Below are 26,832 nucleotides of genomic sequence, written 5' to 3' on the forward strand. Positions count from 1 at the left end.
ACTCTTCTGCTCTCAAAAACATTTTGCTCTAGTGCTCCCACAACTTCTAAATATAATTTTACTAATATCTTTTAAGTGCCAGAGGCTCCCAAGGAAGTCGTCCCTGAGAAGAAAGTGCCCGTAACACCTCCTAAAAAGCCAGAAGTCCCACCTGCTAAAGGTATTTGTCACTGATCTTAGGCTTAAAAAACATAACTCCTCTGCTCTTGAAAATAATTTGTTCCAATGATCTCATAACTCCTAAATGTAATTTTACTAATATCTTTCAAGTGCCTGAGGCTCCCAAGGAAGTTGTCCCTGAGAAGAAAGTGCCCGTGACACCTCCTAAAAAGCCAGAAGTCCCACCAGCCAAAGGTAGCTGCCTGCATGTTGCTGTGTTTGACAATGTTTGTTTGTCTCCACTCAGTCTAATGCTGAAAATACTAATCTCTTTAAAGTACCCGAGGTGCCAAAGGCAGCTGTGCCAGAAAAGAAGGTGCCTGAAGCTATTCCTCCCAAACCGGAAAGTCCTCCCCCTGCAGGTAATGATGAAACTCTCCAAACTAGTATTCTTGAAAAGAAAAACTGTCTTCTGAGTGTTGTAAAAATGATTTTACAAAATGTTTTGTATGTTTAAGTCAGTTCTAGCATTCAAACAAGCTTGTGTCTTTAAAGTGCATGAGGAGCCTGAGGAAATAGCCCCAGAGGAGCCTCCAGTTGAAGTCGAAGAGCCAGAACCTGCTCCTGCTCCTCCTCCAAAAGGTACTGGCCAGCTGCCGTGCAGCCTTAGCCAATCCTGGCCCTTCTTGTCCCCCAGATTCTAGGCGTTATGACTTTTCTCGTTTCTCACTCTTCTTCACCTTTTCTAAAACATAAATCGTAATATCTTTAGTGACCGTCCCACCTAAGAAACCTGTCCCAGAAAAGAAACCACCTGCTGTCGTTGCCAAGAAGCCTGAACCACCACCAGTGAAAGGTATTTCCCACTGCCTCTGCTTCCTACAGAAAAGTGTCTGTCTCTAAAATGCTATGTTTCGCTGCTCAGCTTAATGATTTCCGTATGTCATGGAAATGATGAGCTAAATACTAATATCTTTTTAAGTGCCTGAGGTGCCCAAGGAAGTTGTTCCTGAAAAGAAAGTGCCTCCAGTGGTTCCCAAGAAACCAGAAGTCCCACCGGCTAAAGGTACTGGTAACTGTCTACTGTCTAAAGAGGTGGATACAACCTTTAGCTCTTGAAAAGCGTTTTGTACTGTGTAAATGTGATGAATGTTTACAAGTGACTCTTCATAATGTTAAAATACTAATATCTTTAAAGTGCCTGAAGTTCCAAAAGAAGTCGTTCCAGAAAAGAAAGTAGCTGTTCCCAAAAAGCCCGAAGTCCCACCAGCTAAAGGTACATGTCACTAACCAGTAGATAAGCACTCACTCTTGGTTTCGAAAGTCACTTCCAATAGGAAAGCCTTTTGTTTGTCAAACATCTTATATTAACAACTACAAACCTACTATACTGGATGTTTAGGGTTTTAAATGTTTTTAAATAGCATCATTGATTGAAAATTTAAAAAAAAAAAAAAAGACTGGTACATCTGTTGTAAGTATTGGAAGAGTTTTCTAACATGGTTTTGTTAATGTTACTAGGCTTCGTTTTCTTCCTGCCATGTGGATCCAAGAACAGATCACTGGCCTCATTGTGAATTTTGTTCATGGATCTGTCCCTGGGTTATTTGAACTAGATATGGTATAAATTTCATGTACTTCTCAGCTACCCAGAAGTAAAACTAACTCTTTCTTTTAAGTGCCAGAGGTACCAAAGAAACCTGTCTTGGAGGAGAAACCAGCCATCCCTATTCCTAAGAAAGTAGAGTCTCCTCCTCCAGAAGGTACACGTAATGCTGTTTATGAGCTTACCACTTTTGACTGTTTTTAATGTAAGCCTTGTTCCTCTTCTAATTCATTATCTCTTGGTCATTTTCTGCCCTTTAATTATTTGTCTTACTTCACTGTTCTTAATTAGCTCCAATCTTAAATCTATTTGAGGTCCATAGTCAGCAACTACACTGGCCATCATAAGCTGTGTTACACAAAGTTTCTCTAATGTACAGGTGAACTAATGACTATAAATGACATTATTAAACACCAAAGGGGTTTTTCAAACATTCAAAGCAATAGAAACAGAAATCGGTCAAACAAGATGGATTTCATCTTAATAAAAGTGATGATATTAATAGAAACAAGGGAAGAAGTCAAGACTATGTATTGTGTTTCACATTTGTGCATTTTAGAATATTGTTCCACACATTCAATTAAAATTAACTATATCTTTAAAGTTTATGAAGAACCTGTGGAAATTGTTCCTGAAGAGGAAGAGCCCGTTCCCGTTGTCGAAGAGGAAGAGCCCATTCCTGTTGTTGAAGAGGAAGAGCCAGTTCCTGTTGTAGAAGAGGTGGAACCGGAAGCCCCACCACCAGCAGGTACAAGACAAGATTCACTGAATGGAAGAATAGACCATTTAATTTTTTATGTCTATTATTTATCTTGCTTAAGGCAAACATCTCAGTCTTCTATTTCCTTCTTTAACATTTGACCTTATTGGCAACAACAAGAGTCAGTTGCACACATAAAGCTTTTGTCCTACAGACACAATGCAGCATAGCCAAGTGTGATCTTTTTTTATTCATTCATAGCGTTAATCTTTTCATTGTAATCATTTGACCCTAAAAGAAATCCCTGTCTTTCAAGTGCCTGAAGAGCCCAAGAAGATTGTTCCAGAGAAGAAAGTTCCTGTCATCAAAAAACCAGAGCCTCCACCTCCTAAAGGTACTTTCAGTAAAATAAATATTTACTTCTTTTTTGTGTGTTGTCAGAAATTTGGCACTCTTTCCTTGTTTTATATTGTGCTGTATCATGAACTGTCGTCTGTATGTTACAGTTCTGAGCAGACTTGTCAAATTAATGTGTACATATTGCATCTTGCAATTTTATATTATTAAATGCTACTAATATCTTTAAAGTACCTGCGATGCCAAAGAAAGTTGTCCCAGTGAAGAAAGTCCCAACTGTTAAGAAGCCAGAAACACCAGAAATTAAAGGTATTAACATCATCATTGACATTATAATTTTTTTTTAAGTATTCTGATATCTTCAAGTGGAATCCGATAAGTTGTCTTCAGTGTTAGGGACAAAAATGTCCTTATTTTGCTTTCATTAATTTTAATGCTGCTCTTTAATTATAAGTTCTTTATTCTTAACACTTTTTCCAATGTCTTTAAATACTCTTTCTAAAATAAAACTAATATCTTCAAAGTGTCTGAGCTGCCCAAGAGACTTGTTCCAGTAAAGAAAGAACCTGTGCCTGTTACCAAAAAACCAGAAATCCAGCGAGTAAAAGGTATCTACCATGAAGAAAGAAAGAATGTATTTCTCTGAATGCTAAGCATCTTAATAGTAGTTCTTATAACAAAATATGAAGTATAAGTTTATGCAAGAAGGGGTTTTACAGAAAATCAGAGGGAAATAATGAAGGCAAAGAGAAAATAAAACAGACAAAGAGGAGAAACCTAGCCTATCCTGAAAGATAAGGCTGGATGTAATGATGCCAGTCATGTTTTGGAGTTCTTTGAATGCTAATATAAGGCATGTACTTTAGTCTGTGGGCAATAGGAAGCTTCAGTGGTGTATAAATTAATAGGAGTCGAGCTTCAGATAACTGGCAGCAGGTCAAATTCTTCGAAGAAGATAATAATAGAAAAGAGCTGTTGCAATTTTTAGTCTTCAAAAATTGAGTGACAGAAATGGAAAGGACTGGATTTAAGAGAAGTGGAGATTAAGTGGGTGTCTATTCTCAAAGTAATGAGGGAAATAGATGAGCCCAAAATGATTATAAGAGTTGGAGCTAGGCCATGAGAATGGTTCACTGAACCCCCAAACTGATATTAGAAAGAAGGCAGTGAATGTATCCTTTACATTTCAAGTACGGAATTTGAGAATATGCATCTGGAACTTAGGAAAGAGATTGGGGCCGGAGATGTCGATCCGTAAGTCATTACCAGGGAAATAAGAGTTGAGAGTGCAGGAGTGATTGCTCAAAAAATGTAGATTCAGTTTTTAAAATCATCAAAGTTAGACCAGTGGAAAACCTCTATGTTCAAAGGCACACAGAGGATGAGAAATAAATGAAGAAGGCTGCAAGCACTCATTTATTAAATTAGGATGTCCAAAAGGGTGCCTTGCCTCTAAAGCTATTTTCCCCACAGAGTCTTATAAGATGAAGTACCGTACCCATGTATTCTTTGTCTGCTCTTTGCTCTTGTACATCTTCTAAATTTTTAATAGTAAACAAAATCAATATCTTTAAAGCGCCTGAAGTTCCCAAGGAAATCATCACAGAACAGAAAGTGTCAGTTCCTGTCCCTGAAGAACCAGAAGCTCCACCTGTACAAGGTACCTGGCTGCACTCTGAATCTTGGAAAGACTGTAGTCGTCTCATCATCTTGCTTTGGTTGTAGATGGATCTTTTGTGTTTATCTGTCGCCTGTCTTATGTAGTAAAGTTATTGGTATTTTGAAATCTTCTGAAGAATATGTTATAGTGTGTAACTAAGTTGATACGTTGAAACTTAGCAGTTGCAGTATTCTACTCTGAATTCAGTCTAATATAAAACACTGTGTTTTTTAAGTTGAAGAGTCGCCTGAGGAAATAATATATGAAGAAAGAGCAACCATAACCATTGGTAGAAAAGTGACTCCCCCTGTTGAAGGTATATATATGTATACATACAAAATTTTTAATCTCTTGAAAACTCCTATTAGAAATACAAAAGTATTTATAGGCTAACATTCCTTCTTGAAATTACATGCAAAAGCATTTTAGCATATGTTTGACTGCTTCGTTTTTCAAATCATTATACTTCTTTTGAAGTATAATCTTTGATTTTTCTTGATTGTAATTATAAATTCCAAAAGATACAGTTTACTGAGGCAAAACTGGAATCATTGCATTGGATCTTCCAATGTTAACCCAACATCAGATTTTAAAAATCATTTCATTTGCCATCAGCATACATCACACAGTAGAAAGCTTGAATATAAGAAAGTTGAAATATTAACCCCTTTTTCTATGTAAGTGAATACGTATATTTTTGTTTTTGCAACTGTCATCTTTGCATCTATGTGAAATTTGTGAGTCTTGTGAAGAACTTTACATTACAACCTCTTATCCTTTGTCAACATTCTCTAAAGAACGTGAAATTGAAAAGTATGTTAAGCCTGAAGAACCCGAAGAACCTGAACCACAGCCAGAAGAAACACCAGCACAAGGTATTCAGTTAATTGGACTTAAATCTTCATCACCATCTTCTTCCTCTTGATGTATATGTATATGTTTTACGTTGTTTAATGTGTACAGTATGTCTCTCTTCACCTGTATGTAAGGTATTCTGTTTTAAATGTGCATCTTGTCTGTATTCATGTCATTTGTACTATTTATTTCACATCGGTGTGGCTTATATGGATGCTTCCTTCATCATTTTCATTAGTGCTTGTGCTGGACTTGTTATCTATGTACAGTGTTGACATTCTTATGTTTTATGTTGAACGTTTTTATGTTTTATGTTGGATACCAATATTATGTATCCAAAAAAGCAAACTTCTTACTTGAATATGCTTCTTACTTCTTACATAAATATCCTCATATTTCTGCTGAATATACTGTAAATCCACATACCAGTCGTTGTATTCATATACTAATACTCCTGAAATACTCTTTTAAGAACCTGAACCTGAAAAGAAGGTTATTGAGAAACCAAAACTCAAACCAAGGCCCCCAGCTCCTCCTCCTGCTCCACCTAAAGAAGATGTCAAGGAGAAAATATTCCAGCTTAAAGGTATAAAATGATACTTCCAAAGTTTTATTAACCTGCTCCAAACTTCCATCCAAACATCTGAAGTGGTGCTTGCAAGAAATGTATTTTTAAAATGTGTTCTTCTGGACATGATCATGCTGGGGAATTTCATAGAGACTTGTGTTTTATGCTGCCCTGGGGGCGTTGTCAGGCCACGCTTGCTGCCCAAAGTGTCAGAAAGTGTGCCATGGTTAGCTTCATCCTGACCATGTGGGTGCAGGGGCTATCCAGCTAACTTTCTAATGCAGAGTGGGGTGAAAGGGTTTTCTGATTTCAAAGTGTGGTTGCCGTGCATGTCTTTGGGATCTTGTGCATGTGAAATGTAGAAGAAAACTTAGCAGGATATTTTTAATATTGCAGTAAGGAATTTATACAAACGCCAAAACTTTGTCCTTAAAGAATGACATATGCTTTAAAATATACTATAGGCTTTATATTTATGGGATCCAATAGCTGATGTGTTCATATACCATGAAAAGAAGGTATATGAACAACTTATCACTGCTTCCCCACTTTTTTTTTTAACAACTCGATAAAAACCCAACTGTGTTCTGTGGTTGTTCCCCTTGTTACACTTTCTTTCATTCTCTTTGCATTTAGATTTTTCTTTGAATTCAGTTTTCTTGGGCTTTCCTTGTGGCTCAGCTGGTAAAGAATCTGCCTGCAATGTTGGAGACCTGGGTTCTATCCCTGGGTTGGGAAGATCCCCTGGAAAAGGGAAAGGCTACCCACTCCAGTATTCTGGCCTAGAGAATGCCATGGGCTATAGTCCATGGGGTCGCAAAGTGTCGGACATGACTGAGTGACTTTCACTTTTACTTTGAATTTATTCAATATTATTTAATTCTTAAAATAACATCTTTAAAAGCTGGAAAACTAGCAAAATTGTATTATTCTTTCTATTTTAACAAAATGTTGTCTTATTGGTGGTGTCATAAGATCTCCCAATCTAAAATAATCTAGATACAATCTTAGGTGAGCACTTTTCCCTTACCTACGCATGTACACAAAATCAGAGTTTTCCATAGGAAAGCTTGTTTCTTGCCTCTCTACAACACTCCTGGCCTGTAGGAAGGGTCTTTGGCATTTTAAATCGGACATAGAAAAAGCGAACACTTCTTAAAAGATTACCCATCTGTTGATTGACATTTTATGAAGACACACACTTAAATATGTTTCTCTTCTTGTAAAATCTATATGCAAAGGAAGATTTCTTACCCCTGCAAAGAGTAAAACTTATCTTTCGTCTCAGCTAGGCTTTAACTTACTACTCTGCTTTGGAGTAAAACTTGAATCTATTTTCATGGTTTGAATGCTTCCTGTGTGTTCTTCAGTGGCTGTTCTTGGCTGTTGCTAATGCTTTTGGGTATAGACAATAAAGCAGGGATTTCATAATTTGCTTCAGATCAGTCTCAATAAACAAATAATAAAAGTAAGATCATCTTCTTTAAAGCTGTTTCGAAGAAGAAAGTTCCTGAGAAGCCTGTGGTTCCAGAAAAAGTGGAGCTTACACCTCTGAAAGGTATTTCAACAGTCTAGAAAATGCTCATATTCAGTATCCCTTTGTCTAACTCCTTGCTCTTCCTGCTTTCTACAAAGTTCTTCTTTCTCTTCTTCTTTTTTCCTTTTTTTTAAAAATAATAATCAGAGTAGTCTCACTGATTTCTTCTGTTTTTGTAGCTTTTATAGTCCTGGTTCATAAGTGTTGCTTTCATTGTCTCTCATCAATTTCATGCATTCATGGATAGATGTTGTTTTCTTTGTCTCATCTACATATATCTTCTTGCATTTTCCTAAACTAAAAAATAGCAAATTTTACTGGTTAGCTGACATTAATATCAGGACACATCTTAGATTAAAATGCTGAGAGCTAGCAATAGAAAGCTTTGTGATTTCACTTGAACAACAGTATTTTAGCCAGTGTTATAAGCACCAAAAATAAGTCCTGTCTCCTTCTATACCATTAATATGATTCATAGGGATTTCCTTATGGCTTTCCTATCACTCTCTTCTCAGGGACTCCAAAACATTCTTTTGGGTATACAGATCTCATGTTGTAGGGAAGTTTCTTTCTCACTGCAGGTCATTTTTTCAAAACATATTTCTCTTTAAACAGTATTTTTCCTTATCTAAGCTTGGGATATATAAATGAATAATAAAGGTTTATAAAACATCTATTGAAAATAAAATTGTTAATTTTTCCAGTGAGCATAGTAGGGAACAGTGTTCTATTTAAGTAATTAACACATCCAGACTCATAAGTTGAATCTATTCCTGATTCACTCTGGGATTTTGGAAAAATCACCCATCTGAATATATATTTCCTCATTTATAAAACAGATTACAAATTAGTGTTGCTGTGGATGTTAGCTGTGGATGCAGAGGATGTAATAATCCTCTACAAAGCCACTCAAACATTAAATGACATATTAATATGTCAAACATGCAATGACATATTAATATATAATGACTTTAAAAATAACTGCAATGGTGTGTTCTATACCTGAGTCTCATATGTAAGATCTTAGAAATGAAATAATAATATGGAAAAGCAGATACAAAGATACATTTTCACTATATTCATTAGATAAGTAAATTATATTACTGATGGAAATTAAATGCATAGGCGTCTCTCCAGCTTGATCAATGAAAATGGTTTACATTACAAATATTGGTAACTCTAAAATAATTATCGATAAAATATTTAATATTTGTGAAATTTTACTTAAAATACTAGACAGAAAAAATATTTAAAATGAAATATTTACATATTTGCTCTGTATGTTTAAAATTTCGAGTTAAGCACGTCTATCTTTATCACATAACACGAAAGTTATTTAATAAGTTGCAAATGTCTTATTTAAAGCACCAAATGTGAAGTTTTATAGAAATATCTAAAAATTCAGATTGTTTAAGTATTTCTCCTTTCCCCAAATCAAGTTCATAATCCATATTATTTGGCTTTCTTCTCTTGTTAGTGGAGATCTGAATAATGTCACTCACGCCTACTATAATTAATGGTTAGGGGAATATCAGTGTAGGTTTGAACAATCTACAGTTGCATATTGGGGCAAAGATGCTGTCAAGAACCTTGTACTGAATGAAAAATTCATAAAGTCAATATAGAATAACATCTTCTACACCCTTTTAAGGTGAATGAATGTATTTGCCTGAAGTTAATGCGATTGAATTTCATCACAAGGTTATATAGATCTATGCAGAGGAAACAACTTGAAGTGTGTTCTTGCTTTTAAATTCTGTGATATTTATATGCAACAAGAATTATTACTTATGCATCATGGTTAACTAGTTTTGAAAGAGACAGTTTCTTGTTGAAATTTACTTTTTATATGAATTTACTTCAAAATTTAAAATCATATTTTTTTAAGTGGCTGGAGGTGAAAAGAAAGTTCGCAAATTACTTCCTGAACCTAAACCTCAACCAAGGGAAGAAGTTGTTCTCAAAAGCGGTATAGTATTTTTCAAACATTGTATCAGCTTCAAATAACAAAAAAGAACTTGAAAGCTTACAAAATATTTCTGTTCCTTGGTTTTCTCTTAATTAGATTCCTAATTTATCAAAATTCATTTCTAGTTGCATTGAAAATTAAATATAATCACTTCCATATCTTTTTAAAATGATAGAAATTTTGTGAGCATTCAGAGTATCTTGAAATTTACAACATTAATAGACATGACTAAATTGATAATATTCTAAACTAATCAGAATGACTATAGCTGCCATTTTCATAATCAAATTATGTAGTAAAATACACTAAGCCTATTAAATACTCTAAATTACACCAAATGATTTAAGCCTAAACTCAAAATTCAGTTTTAAAGTGTGACACAGGATTACCACAACTAATAAATAACACTTTCTAAAACCTGAGTATTTCTTTCTACTAATAAAATATTAAAGAATTAGAAACAAGATATTTGAATGAAGACTCAAATTCTGACTTTCCCTCCACATAGAATTACTTATTTCTTGGCTACATTTCTTTGGCCATCTCCACTTCTGTTAACTTTGTACTTATTTAAATTCTTCTTTTCTCATTAAATTATAACATTGAATTATTAGAATTTTTTGCTCTTCAGGTTATTCATTTTGTGTTTGCATATATCTGCCATGGATTTGTCTCTGAGCAGCCTATCTATATAAAGTGACTCTGAGTGCTATTTTAATTACCTTAACAACACTTGATCTTTTTCTTAAAAGCATTTTTAGTGTAAAAGCCAGTTTCCCGGTACACTTGAGCTCATGCTGTTCACTTTCCTTGCTTTGTACATTATTTGCATTCGTTAAGCTTATTCAGCATCTTCATTTGTTTGTCTTGGTTTACATATAAACCTTTTTGTCTTTTAAGTTCTAAGAAAGAGACCTGAAGAAGAAGAACCTAAAGTAGAACCTAAAAAAGTAGAAAAAATTAAAAAACCTACAGGTAGGAATCTCAGTAAAAATTTGTGAAATTATCTTTTAACAAAATTGAGATTTAACAAAAGGTTTATCTTGTAAACATAAATGGAGTTAAATATAAATGTAGCTTCATATTTCATCTGTCTATGTTTTCCATTGTCTGCTTTCTGTTTAAACATTTTTATAGTATTAATAGTTCTCAAATCCATTCATGCATTTCCATGCACTTCATCATCATTATTGTTATTATTATTTCTGAAATAATCAAGTTGGCTGCAAAATAATTTCATGGGAAGGTGTCAGAAATGTTTCATAAAATTTGGGGCTTTTAGTGGGCTGATTTTTATCTATTCTCAAACAGTATATTTGCTATTTCAGAAGTGAGTTAGAAAGGGAGAGCTCACTAACGGGGTTGGGAGGCAAGTAGGTGAAATAAGAGAAAGAAAAATAAATTGAAGCAGAGTCAAGAAGAGAAAACAGAAATTAATTGATAGAATATAAGGGTTTTCTTTCTAAAGTCAACAACAGAGCTTCAGAAAATAGTTTGATCTAATTATTTCAGATTAGCTGATTTCTAAGGATTCAAATCCTAAAATAACACTAGAAAATTATCCTATTATCTTAAAGTGCCAGAACCACCTCCAAAAGCTGTGGAAGAGGTTGAAGCTCCTCCAGCTGTTACCAAAAAGGAAAGGAAAATTCCAGAACCAGTAAAAGGTACAAACTTCCAGTTGTCTCTAAAAATACAAATATGCATCAATTAAAATATCATTACACTGGCATTAAGATTTGAACACCTGACCTCTACTCATCTCATCCAGCTTAATTTTCTTTACAATTCACTCTCACATGCAGTTGCCTCATGCCCACCCATTTGTTAAATACATTACTAAGTTTTAAAAACTAAACAAAATTGTATTACGGGCAGTGAGATGAATAATAACATTAGAAAATCAATAAAACTGACTTGCTGTATTTTCTAAGTACTTTGTTTAAATGTAAGAATAAACTTGGATCAAGTATTTCACTTAGTGACTGTTTGTGTATAAATTCTAGTATCTTCCAAGATACATTAAACCTGTCCAATTTTGGTTTGACTTTGTGAAAAACTTCAGAAACACTGTGATAACCTGCTTATTACTATGAATTGTTTTAGTGCCTGAAATTAAGCCAGCAATACCTCTCCCTGCCCCTGAACCAAAACCAAAGCCTGAACCAGGTAAGCAAGCTTATCCTCAATATCAACAGCATATACCTTCATGTTTCACACAAACAATGTATAGTTAATAAGAAAAGAGGAGTGAAAGTGTGCATGCGTCAAGTGATTTCTAACGTCCCAATGTCTTAGATTATACTGTTATATTTTAATATAATATCACATATGTTCGAATATAGTATTGTATATAGATTTTATTATAATTAGAATATATTGTTCTTTGAAAAACAGTTTATTAGATTTTAAAATTCACCAGGGGAGGCAAATAGGCTTTAGGAAGTGACAAAGGATACATTAATGCAATGAACATCTTTTTGCAGAAGTGAAAATAATCAAACCACCTCCTGTGGAGCCCCCACCAGCTCCCATTGCTGCCCCAGTGACGGTGCCAGTAGTTGGAAAGAAAGCAGGTAATTATTCTGTTGTTTCCTTTTTGCTTGTTTGTTTTGGTGGCTTAATGAAAACTTCGTTAAAAATTAGGCTTTCTTTTTGTTGAAACACAGCATCGTTTCAGTTGTGGGAGCTTATAAATTCATGATTAAATTTTCTTTATCTGCTCCCCTGTACCAACCTACTTTCTCATCCATGGGTGCATATTGTGCAATTGAAATGTGCAATTTTGATTGAAATGTGTATTTCTGCAAAACATCATTTATTTATATGCTTTTGAGATTAACTAATGAGTATGTTCAAAGTTAAGACATATAGATACTCTCTAAGGACATACATATAGGAATCCCATGGAGATGCAAATTTCCCACGTGCCCTGTAAAAATCATTTCTCACTTTTTAAAAAGACTGCATTTTAGAATAAAGAAAAAGTTCTGGAAATTGATGGTTGCATAATATTGTGAAGTATTTAATGCAACTGAATTGTACACCTAAAAATGGTTAAACTGGTCAGTTTTATGTTAGGTATATTTTACCACAATGAAAAGGAAAAAAAAGGACTGCATAGTTCTGCTTTTAAATCTATATAAGAATTTAGATCAATAATAATTTTCTTCAGTGTACTAACTCAGTGGTATAGGTATCTTAGGTACAAACTTAAAATACATATTAGTTGCTAAGTTGCTTCAGTCGTGTCCGACTCTGTGTGACCCCATAGACGGCAGCCCACCAGGCTCCCCCGTCCCTGGGATTCTCCAGGCAAGAACACTGGAGTGGGTTGCCATTTCCTTCTCCAATGCATGAGAGTGAAAAGTGAAAGTGAAGTCGCTCAGTCGTGTCCAACTCTTAGCGACCCCATGGACTGCAGCCTACCAGGCTCCTCCATCCATGGGATTTTCCAGGCAAGAGTACTGGAGTGGGGTGCCATTGCCTTCTCCACATATTAGTTGAACTATTATTCATCACTTAGGTGATAATCTCAAAACCAAAATGATTTGACATGTATAGATCATTGATAAACACATGTCCTAACTGTTTGATCTTTGTCTACTTCTTTAATTTCTTTCCTAGTCTATAAAATCAGAATATTTAATAACTACTTATTAAAACTATTATGAGGATTAACTATACGCAAAACTTTTAGCACAGTGCTTGGTACATAGCAAGAAATATTTGGATTTTTATTATGTTTAATAACATGAGAATATACTGTGTTCTTTCATCTATGGTTTAATTTTAATATTATACAACATATGTTGTCACTGATACAGTTTAGGCATTATTCTTTTAAACTTTTATGATTTTTATGTGATACTTTTATTAGTTCAGAAAAAGACAAGAACTGACATTGAGATAATTAAGTATGTATAAAAGTACAGCTTTTCTCACATCCCCAGGTCTGACACTAAAGAACTGGTTCTACAATTTATACTGCCCCATATTAATTGAATTAAACTCTTAAGTGTGGGAACTGTCTTGGTTTTGCCTTAGTTCATTATCTAATTAAGGGAGATCTTCAAAGACTTTGTACGTTTGTAGTACATAGACCCTTTCTTTTTCTGGAGTCTTCCCTGGATTTATTTGCCCAGCTTAATAAAGAAAGAATTTTGGTAACTTCTGGGTTATTTCCCTTTAGCCTACATTGATTCCTTGTTGATAAAAAAAAGGTATTTCCTTGATTCACATAACCAGCATACACATTAACATACAAAATATTTTACACAGCTAGGTAAGCGTAAAACTCTTCCTCACAAGGTAAGAGTAAGCCTTCCAGAAATGGGAGAAAAATTACTTGCTGAAGGTAATTTTTTAATCCTAGAAACATTGGCAATTTAGCTTGGTCATAACATTCAGAATATGTCTTGCTGGAAATATCCAGATAGTCTCAGTAAAAGTCACATTAAAAAATCCAATTTTTCTTCATGCATTCATATTTATAATAAAGAGCATGATTCAGCCCACATGGTTTACTACTAAGCATGAAATTGTTTAAATGCTGGGTTTTATTTTTATTTCAGAAGCCAAAGCACCGAAAGAAGAGGCTGCCAAGCCAAAAGGTCCCATCAAAGGTAAGATTCATTTCCCTGTACCTGAGTTGTAAAACCTTTCACTCTGAAAACTTTACTTTCAAGGGCAGTTTTCTGTTCAAGGGGGAAGATTTCAAAATTTATATCAATCTTTATGATTTCTAATTGATTCTGCAAACACTAGTATGTCTTTTGATATCACAATGAATACACCTCTAATATTACTCAATTGGATATTACATATGTAACATACACACTTTAGGATAATGAACCCTACAGGCTCCAAGCTTCATTCTCCATATATATGGTATTTATACATGATAGATGAAATAATGAGACATTAATCTGGACATTATAGATTTGGCTTTCAAACTTGAAAAAATGCAGAGTGTTCATTATCCATGGATTCCTTTTGCCTCCTCATTTTCTTTCTGAAAGAATGCAGGATAAATTCAATTGATAGTTGCCTCATCTTTAATTTTCCCCTCTTGTCTCGTGGTCACACTATCACTGGCTTTACCCAGCAGACAGCCAGGGATGCACTTTCTGACCCTTATGGAAATGCCAATTCAACTTTTAATTTTATTTTGAATTAGGTGTAGCCAAAAAGACTCCTTCACCAATAGAAGCTGAAAGGAAAAAGTTAAGACCAGGAAGTGGTGGAGAGAAGCCGCCTGACGAAGCCCCGTTCACCTACCAGCTGAAGGCTGTGCCATTGAAGTTTGTGAAAGAAATCAAAGACATTGTCTTGACTGAAGCAGAGTCAGTTGGCTCTTCTGCAATCTTTGAGTGTTTAATTTCCCCGTCCACTGCAGTTACAACCTGGATGAAAGATGGTAGCAATATCCGTGAGAGCCCAAAGTACAGATTCATCGCTGATGGCAAAGACAGAAAGCTGCATATCATTGATGTTCAACTTTCTGATGCTGGCGAATACACCTGTGTTCTACGTCTGGGAAATAAGGAGAAGACCTCCACGGCTAAACTGATTGTTGAAGGTAATTTCCAGTCTTCTGAATATGGCCCCCATGGAACGTTAACACAGTAAACCTCCGTAGCAATTTTTATTGTCCCTTAAACAAAATTTCTTCCCAAGTTTTATCTCATTGAAAATATTGTATGTATTGAAAAGTCTCTGCCACTTTTTAATATCGCAATTCTCCATAGAACTTCCTGTGCGTTTTGTAAAAACTCTTGAAGAGGAAGTCACAGTGGTCAGAGGACAGCCGCTATACTTAAGCTGTGAGTTAAACAAAGAGCGTGACGTGGTCTGGAGGAAGGATGGCAAGATTGTCGTGGAGAAACCCGGCAAAATTGTGCCCGGCGTCATTGGCTTGTTGCGGGCGCTGACCATCAACGATGCAGATGACTCTGATGCTGGGACATACACAGTGACTGTGGAAAATGCCAACAACCTGGAGTGCTCATCCTGCGTGAAAGTAGTAGGTCAGTGCTTCGCTGGGAAATTAGTTCTACTTACTGTTCAGAAAAGAGAAGAGAGATCTTCAGTTTCCAGTATCAGAATATCAACAGTCTTACACCTTACCTACCAGGGAGAATATCAAATCAGAGCAGATTAATTATGTCCAGTTTTGAGAATTTTTCGCTGTTTCTGAAATTCGCTAAGGAAGGTTTTGTACTGCTTATTCAGATGCTAATTATCTTTTCTGACCTGTTTTATCATACAGAAGTCATCAGAGACTGGCTGGTGAAACCCATACGAGATCAGCACGTGAAACCCAAAGGGACGGCTGTCTTCACCTGTGTCATAGCCAAGGACACTCCAAACATTAAGTGGTACAAAGGATATGATGAGATCCCCTGGGAACCAACTGATAAGACTGAGATAGTAAGAGAAGGAAATCATATACACCTCAAAGTTAAGAATGCTATGCCAGAAGATATTGATGAATATGCAGTGGAAATTGAAGGGAAAAGATACCCTGCCAAGCTGACACTTGGAGGTATAAAAACCTTACCATTTATTCTTAAGTTTTGTATGTGCCTAAGGCAAAATAACATACCCAGGTACACTCACAAAAGTGTCACTGTTTAACGCCTGATGGTTTTTCATCCTTTACCAATACAGACCGTGAAGTTGAATTGCTTAAGCCAATAGAGGATGTTACCATTTATGAGAAAGAAAGTGCAAGCTTTGATGCAGAAATCTCGGAAGCAGATATTCCTGGACAATGGAAACTGAAGGGAGAACTTCTAAGACCCTCACCTGTGAGTAATTTCTTTTAAGTTGTTAATCATATACACAAATGAACCTGTCTACAAAACAGAGACAGACTCGCAGACATAGAGAAGAGACGAGTGGTTGTCAAGGGAGAGAGGGGGTGTGGGAGTTGAGGGTTAGCAGACACAAACTATTGTGTATAGAATGAGTCAACCACAGACCCTACTATATAGCACAGGGAACTATATTCAACGTCCTGTGATAAACACTACATTGTAAGTCAACTATACATCAATAAAAAATAGAATAAGTTGTTAGTCATATTCTGTATGACCACATTCTATAACTGATTCTGACACTCAGATTTGGTTCAGTAAAGATGGAATTATTTCTGGCTTCCAGAGTCTCAAAGAGGAGAAGAAATTTGATGCACTATTTGTAGACAGCTCAGCAATTTAAAAAAAAATTTTATGACAATATTCTTTATTTTTATTAGTAGTATTACAGTTATTTTATGGCTCTATAGACATCTGTATCTGAAACAATCTATCTCATTCAAATGCTAACTAAACCTATCCTTTTTCAGACATGTGAGATCAAGGCAGAAGGTGGAAAACGCTTCTTGACTTTGCATAAAGTCAAACTGGACCAAGCTGGTGAAGTTCTTTACCAGGCACTGAATGCAGTTACGACTGCCATTCTGACAGTGAAAGGTATGGGCCTTTAGGACTCATGGAGTGGGCTCAACTTCATCTGACAGCCCCCTGCATTCTGAAAAGCCTCATTCTTCATGTTTGCTTTCCAGAAATCGAACTTGACTTTGCTGTGCCCCTGAAGGATGTCACAGTCCCAGAAAAGCGACAGGCGCGATTTGAATGTGTCCTCACTCGAGAAGCAAATGTTATATGGTCTAAAGGACCTGATATAATCAAGTCATCTGACAAGTTTGATATCATTACTGATGGAAAGAAACACATTCTTGTCATCAATGATTCTCAATTTGATGACGAAGGAGTCTATACTGCTGAAGTGGAGGGCAAGAAGACCTCAGCACGATTATTTGTTACAGGTAAGAGCTGGTGAGCTCTGACTCTACCATCCTGTAGTTAGGCACATGAATATCTGACTTCACATACAGATCATCAGGAAAAAAAGGAACATCAAGTTTTAATAGCTGTAAGTGACCATCAGCCCCACAACTTTATTTTCACATTGCCATCAAAACAATCCCCTTAATTTTTTTTTTAATGGAGGATAGATCCTTTTGAAAAGGTGACTCAATAAATGCCATGTGAAAGATTCTTTTTGCCAGGCAGAGTGGACTATTTCTGAAGGTAAATTGTATTTCTGAGCATATTACCTTGTATTGCAGGTATAAGACTGAAATTCATATCACCTCTTGAAGATCAGACAGTGAAAGAAGGTGAAACAGCAACTTTTGTCTGTGAACTTTCTCATGAAAAAATGCACGTGGTCTGGTTCAAAAATGATGCCAAACTCCACACGAGCAGGACTGTACTCATCTCCTCAGAGGGCAAGACTCACAAGCTGGAAATGAGAGAAGTGACAATGGATGATATTTCCCAGATCAAAGCCCAGGTTAAGGACCTCAGCTCCACAGCTAACCTGAAGGTCTTAGGTAAATGTGACCAGCTATAACCAGAGAGCTGACTTTTGGATGGTGGGAGGGGGTAACGGTTAAACATTTTGCAATGTATAACTCTTTAATTTCGCTTTGACGTTCTCTGATTATCTGCCAAATGTCCCTTATAGAGGCCGATCCCTACTTCACTGTGAAATTGCATGACAAGACAGGAGTCGAGAAGGACGAGATTGTTCTCAAGTGTGAAGTGAGCAAAGATGTGCCAGTGAAATGGTTCAAAGATGGGGAAGAGCTTCTACCTTCACCAAAACACTCCATCAAGGCAGATGGCCTGCACCGCATCTTAAAAATCAAAAAGGCAGATCTGAAAGACAAAGGCGAATATGTGTGTGACTGCGGCACGGATACGACAAAAGCAAACGTCACTGTTGAGGGTGAGCCACACAGAATTTCTAAAGGTGCCCCATCTGAATCTGCAATTGCTTTGTCCAGTCATTCTTACAAAACTCTGTGTAAATTTCAGCCCGACTAATAAAAGTGGAGAAGCCTCTGTATGGAGTCGAAGTGTTTGTGGGTGAAACAGCTCGCTTTGAAATTGAACTTTCTGAACCAGATGTCCATGGCCAGTGGAAGCTAAAAGGAGAGCCTTTAACTGCCTCCCCTGTAAGTTGCAATGATCTGATCACATAGGTAGGGGTGGGGCGCTTGCTTGCTCAGTGGTGAAAGATGGTACATTTCTGGTACAAAATCTCTTGATTATTTGTAGGAATAACCAGTTATGAAAATGATGTTTTTCTTTCTCTTTCCTCCTCACCTCACTCCAAACAGGACTGTGAGATCATTGAAGATGGGAAGAAGCATATTCTGGTCCTTTATAACTGCCAGCTGGATATGACAGGCAAGGTCTCCTTCCAAGCTGCCAATGCTAAATCCGCAGCCAATCTGAAAGTGAAAGGTACGTTCTGCTTGCCAGCCACCCTTTTGTGTTTTCTTTGCAAGGCTTCCTTTTGAGACCCAGAACTGATGCCTGGAAGCGTATTCTGGCTTCATCCACACCCTTTTCTTTTTTTCAGAATTGCCACTTATCTTCATCACACCTCTCAGTGACATTAAAGTCTTTGAGAAAGACGAAGCTAAGTTTGAATGTGAAGTATCCAGGGAGCCCAAAACATACCGTTGGCTGAAAGGAACCCAGGAAATCACAGGTGATGACAAAATTGAGCTTATCAAGGATGGTACTAAGCATTCACTGGTGATCAAATCTGCTGCTTTTGAAGATGAAGCCAAATACATATTTGAAGCTGAAGATAAGCATACAAGTGGCAAACTGATCATTGAAGGTAAGCATTCTTATCAGATAGGCTACCTTTAAATGCTTTTATTTTCATTTTTCCTTTTATATATCCTCCTTTAAGGATCGGTATTAATAAATTGCTGTTGTTTTTTCCTGATAGGAATCCGACTTAAATTCCTCACCCCACTCAAGGATGTAACAGCCAAAGAGAGGGAAAGTGCTGTGTTTACTGTGGAGCTGTCCCATGACAACATCCGTGTTCGCTGGTTCAAGAATGACCAGCGCCTGCACACCAGCAAGTGGGTCTCAATGGATGATGAAGGGAAGACCCATTCCATCACATTCAGAAACCTCTCTATTGATGATACCTCTCAAATTAAAGTGGAAGCTATGGGGTTAAGTTCAGAAGCCAAACTCACTGTGCTTGGTAGGTGCTTTTTTTTTAAATTTAATTTTATTGCATTCAATTCATCAGAAATTTATATAGTATCTACTGTGTAAAATCTTTCAAGTGTTATTTTGCATGAAAGCAATTCCTGCCCTTAAGAAATGACCACATACATTATTAGGGTTGAGTCTGAAATATTTTTACCAAAAAAATATGAGGATTTTAAAGGAATAAAGACTCAGGCTCACAAAATAGCCAGTTTAAATCAGAATTAAAACTCAGTTAATTATGGAGCCTTGTCATATTTAAAATTAGGAATATAAATGCTTCCTCTCTCTTCACTTTATCAAAATTATTTCAGAAAAATGTTTCTCAAGTCCCTAAGAAACACAGAACTTACATTAATAAAGCTCATTGTTTTTCCTGGGCTGCTAGTATCAGGCAGATTATATATGACCATTAAAGGCGAACTGTTAATTGATAGAAGAAAAACTAATAATATGAACTGGAAAGCTTACAGGTAAACTAGTCATAAGAGATGTGCTAAGAAATTCAAAATTTAGCTGAATGATGGAGGAACACATAATTATTTGAAGCTAAATTTCACTGTGTCTTTCATACTACTGTTAATGAAATACTTCAAAATATAATATAGATAGATTAGATCTTGATAAATCCCAGGCATTAATTCCTTTTCTAACTTTTAGAGAACTTTTGAACATACATGTTAAATGAGTGGAAGCATGGTACACTTTCTAAATACACCCAGACTTCTGTGAGCTGCCCCTTAAACTTTCCAAGAGATTTTTATCTCCTTAGGTGGTTAATGAATTTTTTTCACTTATACTTTACTTGCAGAGGGAGATCCATACTTTACAGGAAAGCTTCAAGATTACACTGGCGTAGAGAAAGATGAAGTGATTCTACAGTGTGAAATTAGCAAAGCAGATGCACCGGTGAAATGGTTTAAGGATGGACAGGAAATAAAGCCATCTAAAAATGCTGTTATTAAGGCAGATGGCAAGAAGCGCATGCTAATCCTAAAGAAAGCCTTGAAATCAGATATTGGACAGTACACCTGTGACTGTGGGACAGATAAGACCTCAGGAAAGCTTGACATTGAGGGTAAGGAAATTTCCACAAGCTTTACTCTTGAAGCTGTTGGAGTTATTTCTGCCAGAGGCTAATGACACATGCTGACCCTGCACTTTTCTAGATCGGGAAATTAAACTGGTGCGGCCCCTGTACAGTGTGGAGGTGATGGAGACTGAGACGGCTCGCTTTGAAACTGAAATCTCAGAAGAAGATATCCACGCCAACTGGAAACTCAAGGGAGAGGCCCTGCTCCAAACACCTGTAAGGCTATTTCTGAACTTGTCAATGCCCAGAGGAGCTGTGTGAAATAGGAAAAGGACAGGAGAAAAGTCAGAGTGCACACAAGGCATTTAAAACATGATATCAAGTTCATCAGAACTCAAGCCAGTGAGAGTTATTAGGGTCTATGAATGGGCTCAGATGGGCACACTTGCATTATTTTTGATCCAGCATTGGTACAAGGTTCTAGATATTCTATAAATGCTGCTGGTTGGTTTAGAATGAAGCAGCTAAAATAAATATTGCCATCATGAATAATATTTGTTAGCTTTCTTTCACAAAACTCAAAATTATATAGTCACCTCAAGAGTTTTCCTCATAAATTCCTTTAATTAAGGAATTTTATCCTCAGAACAAAATACCAAAGATGACTTCCTATGGAATCTTTCCTCTCTTTTGACACAGGAATGTGAGATCAAGGAAGAAGGCAAAACACACTTCCTTATTTTGCACAACTGCCGCCTGGACCAGACTGGGGGGGTGGATTTCCAAGCTGCCAATGTTAAATCTAGCGCCCACCTCCGAGTAAAACGTAAGTGTTAGGTCTTTCTGCTGAAAGTGAATGGTATACTCCTGCAGCAACGGGATGTGAGTGAAATTAGATTTATTTAGTTAATTAGAAAACATTATTAAGTATAGAAACTAGCTTTCTGGTATTTACTTCTTTGTCATCCTCATACACCTGTGGTTCAAATTCTAAAGTTTGGAAATTTCATCAACCATTCTGTTTGAACCAAAGAAAATTAAGTTTCACACTCCCCCACTCCCTAATTCTTTCAAAGTAGAATATTCATAGAAAAAGAGTCTAACTCAGAACTCTGAAAGACCCTTAAAGAAAATTTTCAAGTGGCTATACAACTTTCACACAAAAAAGAAAAACTGCTGTGTGGGCATTTCAGATTCAAGAAGGGAGGCGGGAAGCATCAAGCGAACAGTTTTGGAAGGGGCAGAAGTGTTTATGGATTGGACAGGCTGTGTGGTTGAGGGGCCCTTGTCCTCTCCCAATCAGAGTCTTAGTTATTTTGGAAGTCACATACCTTATGTAGCAAGAGGAACTCGATGCCTGGCAGAACAACAGATGCAGCACAAACTTCTCGCTGACCTTGCAAATCAGAACGAAAGGGCCCCTACAGATAGATACCCGCTCCCTGGCCACCTGCTCTCCCCTTCTCGGCACCAAGGGGCCATGTTCACATGGGAGTGAGAACAGCGGGCAGCCCTGTGGCTCTTTACTCCTCGAGGAAAGCAACCTTGACAATCAATAACTAAATGTGTATTTATCCTTTTGGAATTACAAAATGAGTCACCGGGAGCTGTTTCCTTCCCCTCGCACAGCCCGCGTCATTGGTCTCCTGAGGCCTCTGAAGGATGTCACGGTGACTGCAGGGGAAACCGCCACTTTCGACTGCGAGCTGTCCTACGAGGACATCCCAGTGGAATGGTACCTCAGAGGGAAGAAACTGGAGCCCAGTGACAAGGTCAGAGGCAGACGGGTGGTGGCCTTGCCTGCACTTCTTTCTCCCTCAGTACTTTCATCTTCACATGCATGCTCCTTGTTCTTCCTTACTGTCCCTTGTCTCCCCTTCCCTTTTTCCCCACTCAAGCGTGATTTCTGTTGATGTTGTAAAGCAGGTTCTTCTCATTTTTGTGGGCTTTAACCTGATGATATTTCTATTGAAATGGAAATTAAAATTTTAAGTACAATCAAGTTTTAGGACTTTGCAGAAAAGGCAAACATTAATTAATGATCAGTGATAGTTTAATTCATTGAAGACAGGAGGGATCAAAAAGGCTTTCTGATTTGCTGTGCGGTACAAGGGTACAGATTAGGTTTCATGGCGAATTCTCTCCATGCTATTTCGTGTTCTGCATATAAGGGGATTAAGAGGAGAGGATGGAAATTCCATTTCAGGCAGTTGATCAAGTAGTTGAGATAACTTCTGGGTGGATCTGCTCTTCAAGCATTTCTCCAAAGCTATTTTTAACCCTCAAGTGCTTTGAGCTGTGCAAATTCTGGAATGCAAATGGACTATTTAAAATGCAGCTGATGGTGGTGGCAGGAAAGAAGGGCTCCGTGATTATCCACATGTATGAACAAATATACTTTAAGAAGTTTTAGGAAGTAACTAGCTTGTGGTGGGTATTGAGTAACTAGCTCAATACCCAAATTGAACTATGTATTTTGCTCCCTAAGACAACATGTGTTTAAATTATCTTGATAACTCACCATTAATTTTGAATTCTTGAAATAAAATATATAGAAAACATCCAACATGTGTTGGAAATAAGCACAGGCCATTATGTCCTTTTTTTTTTCCTTCGGTATTTTTAGATATTTGATATTTATAGTATCAAATGTGGCATCAAGTCTTCAATGTAAATCAAACTGTTAAGAATTATAGGAATATAATTAAAAAGGGATTCGGTTTAATTAAGAGCCACAAAGTTGATTAAAGTATTAGATGGAAAATGCCTTTGAACAACTATTCTTGAACAAAAGTAGTAGTATTTTAATAAAGGAATTAAAGGGTAATCAGTTAACATTCATCTGGGAGATAAAATCTGCCTGCTATACAGACAGTAATGACGAGTTGATCTCCTTTGTTACCAAAGATAGAAACTGTCCTCACTGTGAGGTCTTCTGCGTATACTGAACTGGGTGATGGAGGCATCTCCACCTTCATGTTTGCTTTTTCAAAATACACATTTGTCCAGTTAAGTGTGGTTTAATTGTTTCATGTCTAAAGGCAGAGCACTGGTTGATTTTTCAAGACCCTTTCATGATTTGAATAAAGGAACACTGAAAGTGTTAGTCCCTTCAGCTGTGTCTGACTCTTTGAAACCCCATGAACTGTAGTCAGCCAGGCTCCTCTGTCCATAGAATAGTCCAGGCAAGAATACCGGACTGAGTAGCCATTCCCTTCTCCAGGGGATCTTCCTGACCCAGGGATTAAAACCTGGTCTCCTGCACTGCAGGCGGATTCTTTACTGTCTGAGCCACAAGGAAAGTCCCAAAGGAACATTGCTTAAGGACAAATGATATTACTCTTTTGCTACTATATATCTTTAGCTCAAATTAAGAGCTTTTAATTAAAAGATTAGTCTTATTAGTTCTAGTGTAAAAACTAGACCATTTTATTTTGAAAAAATTTTTGGAGTATAGTTGATTTACAATGTTGTGTTAGTTTCAGGTGTACAGCAATATTTCCTGAGAACCACTGAGCCTAGTTCTTGGTAATAGAATATTTTAGAGTAACCTCAGTGAAATTTCAGTGATAAAACCATGTGTCAACAAATATCTGTTGGTAGATTAGAACAGGAGATACTTTTTTAAAATAGCCCTAAATCACAGTCGAATTTTTAAATGCACAATTTATATTGAAACATCATCACAGAAACAATCTTTCTCCCATTCAAGCATCATGTCCTTGAATAAGTAGCTGTGTTCCTAGAACATATCTTAATTACTTTCTCCTATTTATTTTCCCTAATTTTGTTTTGGCTTTCCCAATTATTAAGGTAGTTATTTTAATAGCCCAGCTCTTCATTAAAGAAAAACCTTCATATGAAACTTTATTCCTAACTCTCTTCTTTACACCACCATAATAAACAGTTCTACTGGTAAAAAATTTTACATTATTCTTAACTGTAGGTGAACTCTTAAGCAAAATCAATCTCTATGACAGGGCACAATGTCTTGAGGAATTTGGGATGGGTGAACTAGAAGAACCTCCACTTGTCTTATAATTTACTGTGAGGATAGCTCTGTCTGTAGCCTGATTATCCGTTGGCACAAGCCAATTACGCAACCTAATTGCAGCCCATATCAAGCCAGTGTATTCTTTTTGATGATTCATTTTCCTACAGGTGATACCCCTTCAAACCACCTAAGGTTGCATTTATAACACTAACATAAATCAAAATACTAACGGTGGTGGCAGCCTTTGTCTTCATACTCCAAGATCGCAGCCGCCTCCTGCTTTCACTCGTTCTGAAGTCTCTTTATCCGTTTGTGCTTTGTGAACAATCATAGCTCTGTCTGATACCTGCTCTTCCCAGTCATAAGGTGCAAATACATGACTTTCATGTGTGAAATGAAGAGCCAACATCTTCATTTGTGTTTTCTAACAAAATTAAGAGACTGTACAAATTATTTTAATCCCATGTTTAACTGGTTTGCAAAATAATTGCTAAATAAATGGGAAGAATTCTAGTTCATTGCAAGGCAAACATCTTGCATTTAGAACATAAGGTTTACTTTCAGCTAACTATATGTGATCATTTTTCTCCCTTCCTTTCATGATTTAGCTATTATAAGTTCTTCCTGTATATATGTAAGTTCAAACTCAGTAGTAAAATGGAGTCAAATATATATGTATACATATAAATACTCATACACATATAAATTCACCAAGACGTTTCAACATAGACGTCCTCCCTGTAATTATATAAAGGTAACTGCAAACTATAAAAGCCTAAAATTTCCTCAGGATTCCAAACTATTGGTTTAAATTATTTTCAAATACATATATGCATTACAGATTATTGTAAAACATTTTGGAAAGCACTGTTTCAAACTCTTTACCTGAATGAACTAAATGCACCTACATATGTGTGTGTGTGTGTGTGTGTGTGTGTGTAGAGAGAGAGAGAGGAATGTTGTTTCATATATTCTTTTCTTCTTCCAGTTTTATTGATATATAATTGATATACAGCACTGTATAAGTTTAAAGTGTACAGCATAATAATTTGGCTTATGTGCATCATGAAATGATTACCACAATGTTTGTGAGCACCCATTATCTCATATTAAAGATAAAGCAAAAAATTTTGTCCTGTGGTTAAGAACTCTTTGGATTTACCTTCTTAACAACCTTCATATATAACATACAGCAGTGTCAATTACATCTGTTATGTTATAGTAGTACATTACATCCCTAGTACTTATTTATCTTTAACAAGAATTTTCTACCTTTTGATCAGTTCATCCAATTAGCCTCTCCCCACCACCCCACCCAGGTAAACAAAGATCTGAGCTCTTCTTCCATGAGTTTGTTGGGTTTTTTTGTTTTTGTTTTTGAACTATAATTGACCTATAACACTATATTAGTTCCTGATACATAACATAGTGATTCTTATTTCTGTAGATTTCAAAATGATCACTGTGATAAATCTGGTTACCATTCATATATCCTTAAACTGAACTTCTTTTTCTTTTTCTGATAAACTAGGTGGTTACGCGTTCAGAAGGAAGAGTTCATACACTTACTTTGAGGGATGTAAAGTTAGAAGATGCTGGAGAAGTCCAACTAGTAGCAAAAGATTTCAAAACGCAAGCCAAACTCTTTGTGAAAGGTAATAATCACACAGCTTATTTTTTTAAAACATGTATAATACAGAGTTTCATAAATAATGCCAACTCTTAACTATCTGTATATGGTAAGTACCACCTGGTGGTCAGACAGTAAAGTGTCTGCCTGCAGTGTGGGAGACCCGGGTTCGATCCCGAGGAGGAAATGGCAACCCACTCCAGTACTCTTGCCTGGAAAATTCGATGGACGGAGGAGCCTGGGAGGCTACATACAATCCGTGGGGTTGTAAAGAGTCAGACATGACTGAGTGACTTCACTTCACTTTACTCCACAGATCTCTCAAATCCACCGAATATCAGAAAGGCTAATTTTACTTTTTGGCCTAACAAAATTAGACCAAAATTTAACTTAAAAAAAAAAAAAGCCAAATTTGGCTGGAATAGGTCTCACTTCATTTTTCCCTCTCACTGTTTTTATTGCATTCAGTAAACAGTCAGAGGAAATCTCATTATCAATGGGTACCTATCATTCCCTTAACCAAGAGTTGGCTATTATTTCCTTGTTGTTTCATATTCTTTGCTTTTCCTCTGTATATAAAAATAATGATGAAACATCATTATTAGAGGAAAACATCCAGGTGGAATCCAAACTTACAGAGGAAACTTAAAAACAGGAAAGCCCTTGAGATACAAGAGGAGAATTGAGGAGGTGCTGAAACTCTTGCAGAAGTTTGGCTAATTAGTAT

General features: G+C 36.5%; 1 protein-coding gene across 1 annotated transcript in view; it reads left to right on the top strand.

The window, feature by feature from the left end:
- TTN (titin) overlaps window positions 1-26,832 on the top strand; it is a 275,748-nt gene that overhangs the window by 150,303 nt on the left and 98,613 nt on the right. The window contains exons 187-221 of the mRNA XM_069577076.1: window positions 77-160; window positions 271-354; window positions 438-521; window positions 655-741; window positions 872-955; window positions 1,082-1,165; window positions 1,298-1,375; window positions 1,779-1,862; window positions 2,310-2,453; window positions 2,722-2,799; window positions 5,750-5,863; window positions 7,335-7,403; window positions 9,271-9,351; window positions 10,252-10,326; window positions 10,929-11,018; window positions 11,458-11,520; window positions 11,838-11,927; window positions 13,926-13,976; window positions 14,531-14,932; window positions 15,102-15,380; window positions 15,623-15,898; window positions 16,024-16,163; window positions 16,703-16,829; window positions 16,922-17,185; window positions 17,489-17,755; window positions 17,890-18,153; window positions 18,243-18,382; window positions 18,548-18,674; window positions 18,793-19,059; window positions 19,174-19,440; window positions 20,260-20,526; window positions 20,618-20,757; window positions 21,181-21,307; window positions 22,111-22,253; window positions 26,007-26,130. Of these exons, the coding sequence (XP_069433177.1) occupies window positions 77-160; window positions 271-354; window positions 438-521; window positions 655-741; window positions 872-955; window positions 1,082-1,165; window positions 1,298-1,375; window positions 1,779-1,862; window positions 2,310-2,453; window positions 2,722-2,799; window positions 5,750-5,863; window positions 7,335-7,403; window positions 9,271-9,351; window positions 10,252-10,326; window positions 10,929-11,018; window positions 11,458-11,520; window positions 11,838-11,927; window positions 13,926-13,976; window positions 14,531-14,932; window positions 15,102-15,380; window positions 15,623-15,898; window positions 16,024-16,163; window positions 16,703-16,829; window positions 16,922-17,185; window positions 17,489-17,755; window positions 17,890-18,153; window positions 18,243-18,382; window positions 18,548-18,674; window positions 18,793-19,059; window positions 19,174-19,440; window positions 20,260-20,526; window positions 20,618-20,757; window positions 21,181-21,307; window positions 22,111-22,253; window positions 26,007-26,130 (5,145 nt within the window). The remainder of the gene's footprint in view (window positions 1-76; window positions 161-270; window positions 355-437; window positions 522-654; window positions 742-871; window positions 956-1,081; window positions 1,166-1,297; window positions 1,376-1,778; window positions 1,863-2,309; window positions 2,454-2,721; window positions 2,800-5,749; window positions 5,864-7,334; window positions 7,404-9,270; window positions 9,352-10,251; window positions 10,327-10,928; window positions 11,019-11,457; window positions 11,521-11,837; window positions 11,928-13,925; window positions 13,977-14,530; window positions 14,933-15,101; window positions 15,381-15,622; window positions 15,899-16,023; window positions 16,164-16,702; window positions 16,830-16,921; window positions 17,186-17,488; window positions 17,756-17,889; window positions 18,154-18,242; window positions 18,383-18,547; window positions 18,675-18,792; window positions 19,060-19,173; window positions 19,441-20,259; window positions 20,527-20,617; window positions 20,758-21,180; window positions 21,308-22,110; window positions 22,254-26,006; window positions 26,131-26,832) is intronic.

The sequence above is a fragment of the Ovis canadensis genome, chromosome 2 (assembly GCF_042477335.2).
Source record: "Ovis canadensis isolate MfBH-ARS-UI-01 breed Bighorn chromosome 2, ARS-UI_OviCan_v2, whole genome shotgun sequence".
Classification (NCBI taxonomy): domain Eukaryota; kingdom Metazoa; phylum Chordata; class Mammalia; order Artiodactyla; family Bovidae; genus Ovis; species Ovis canadensis.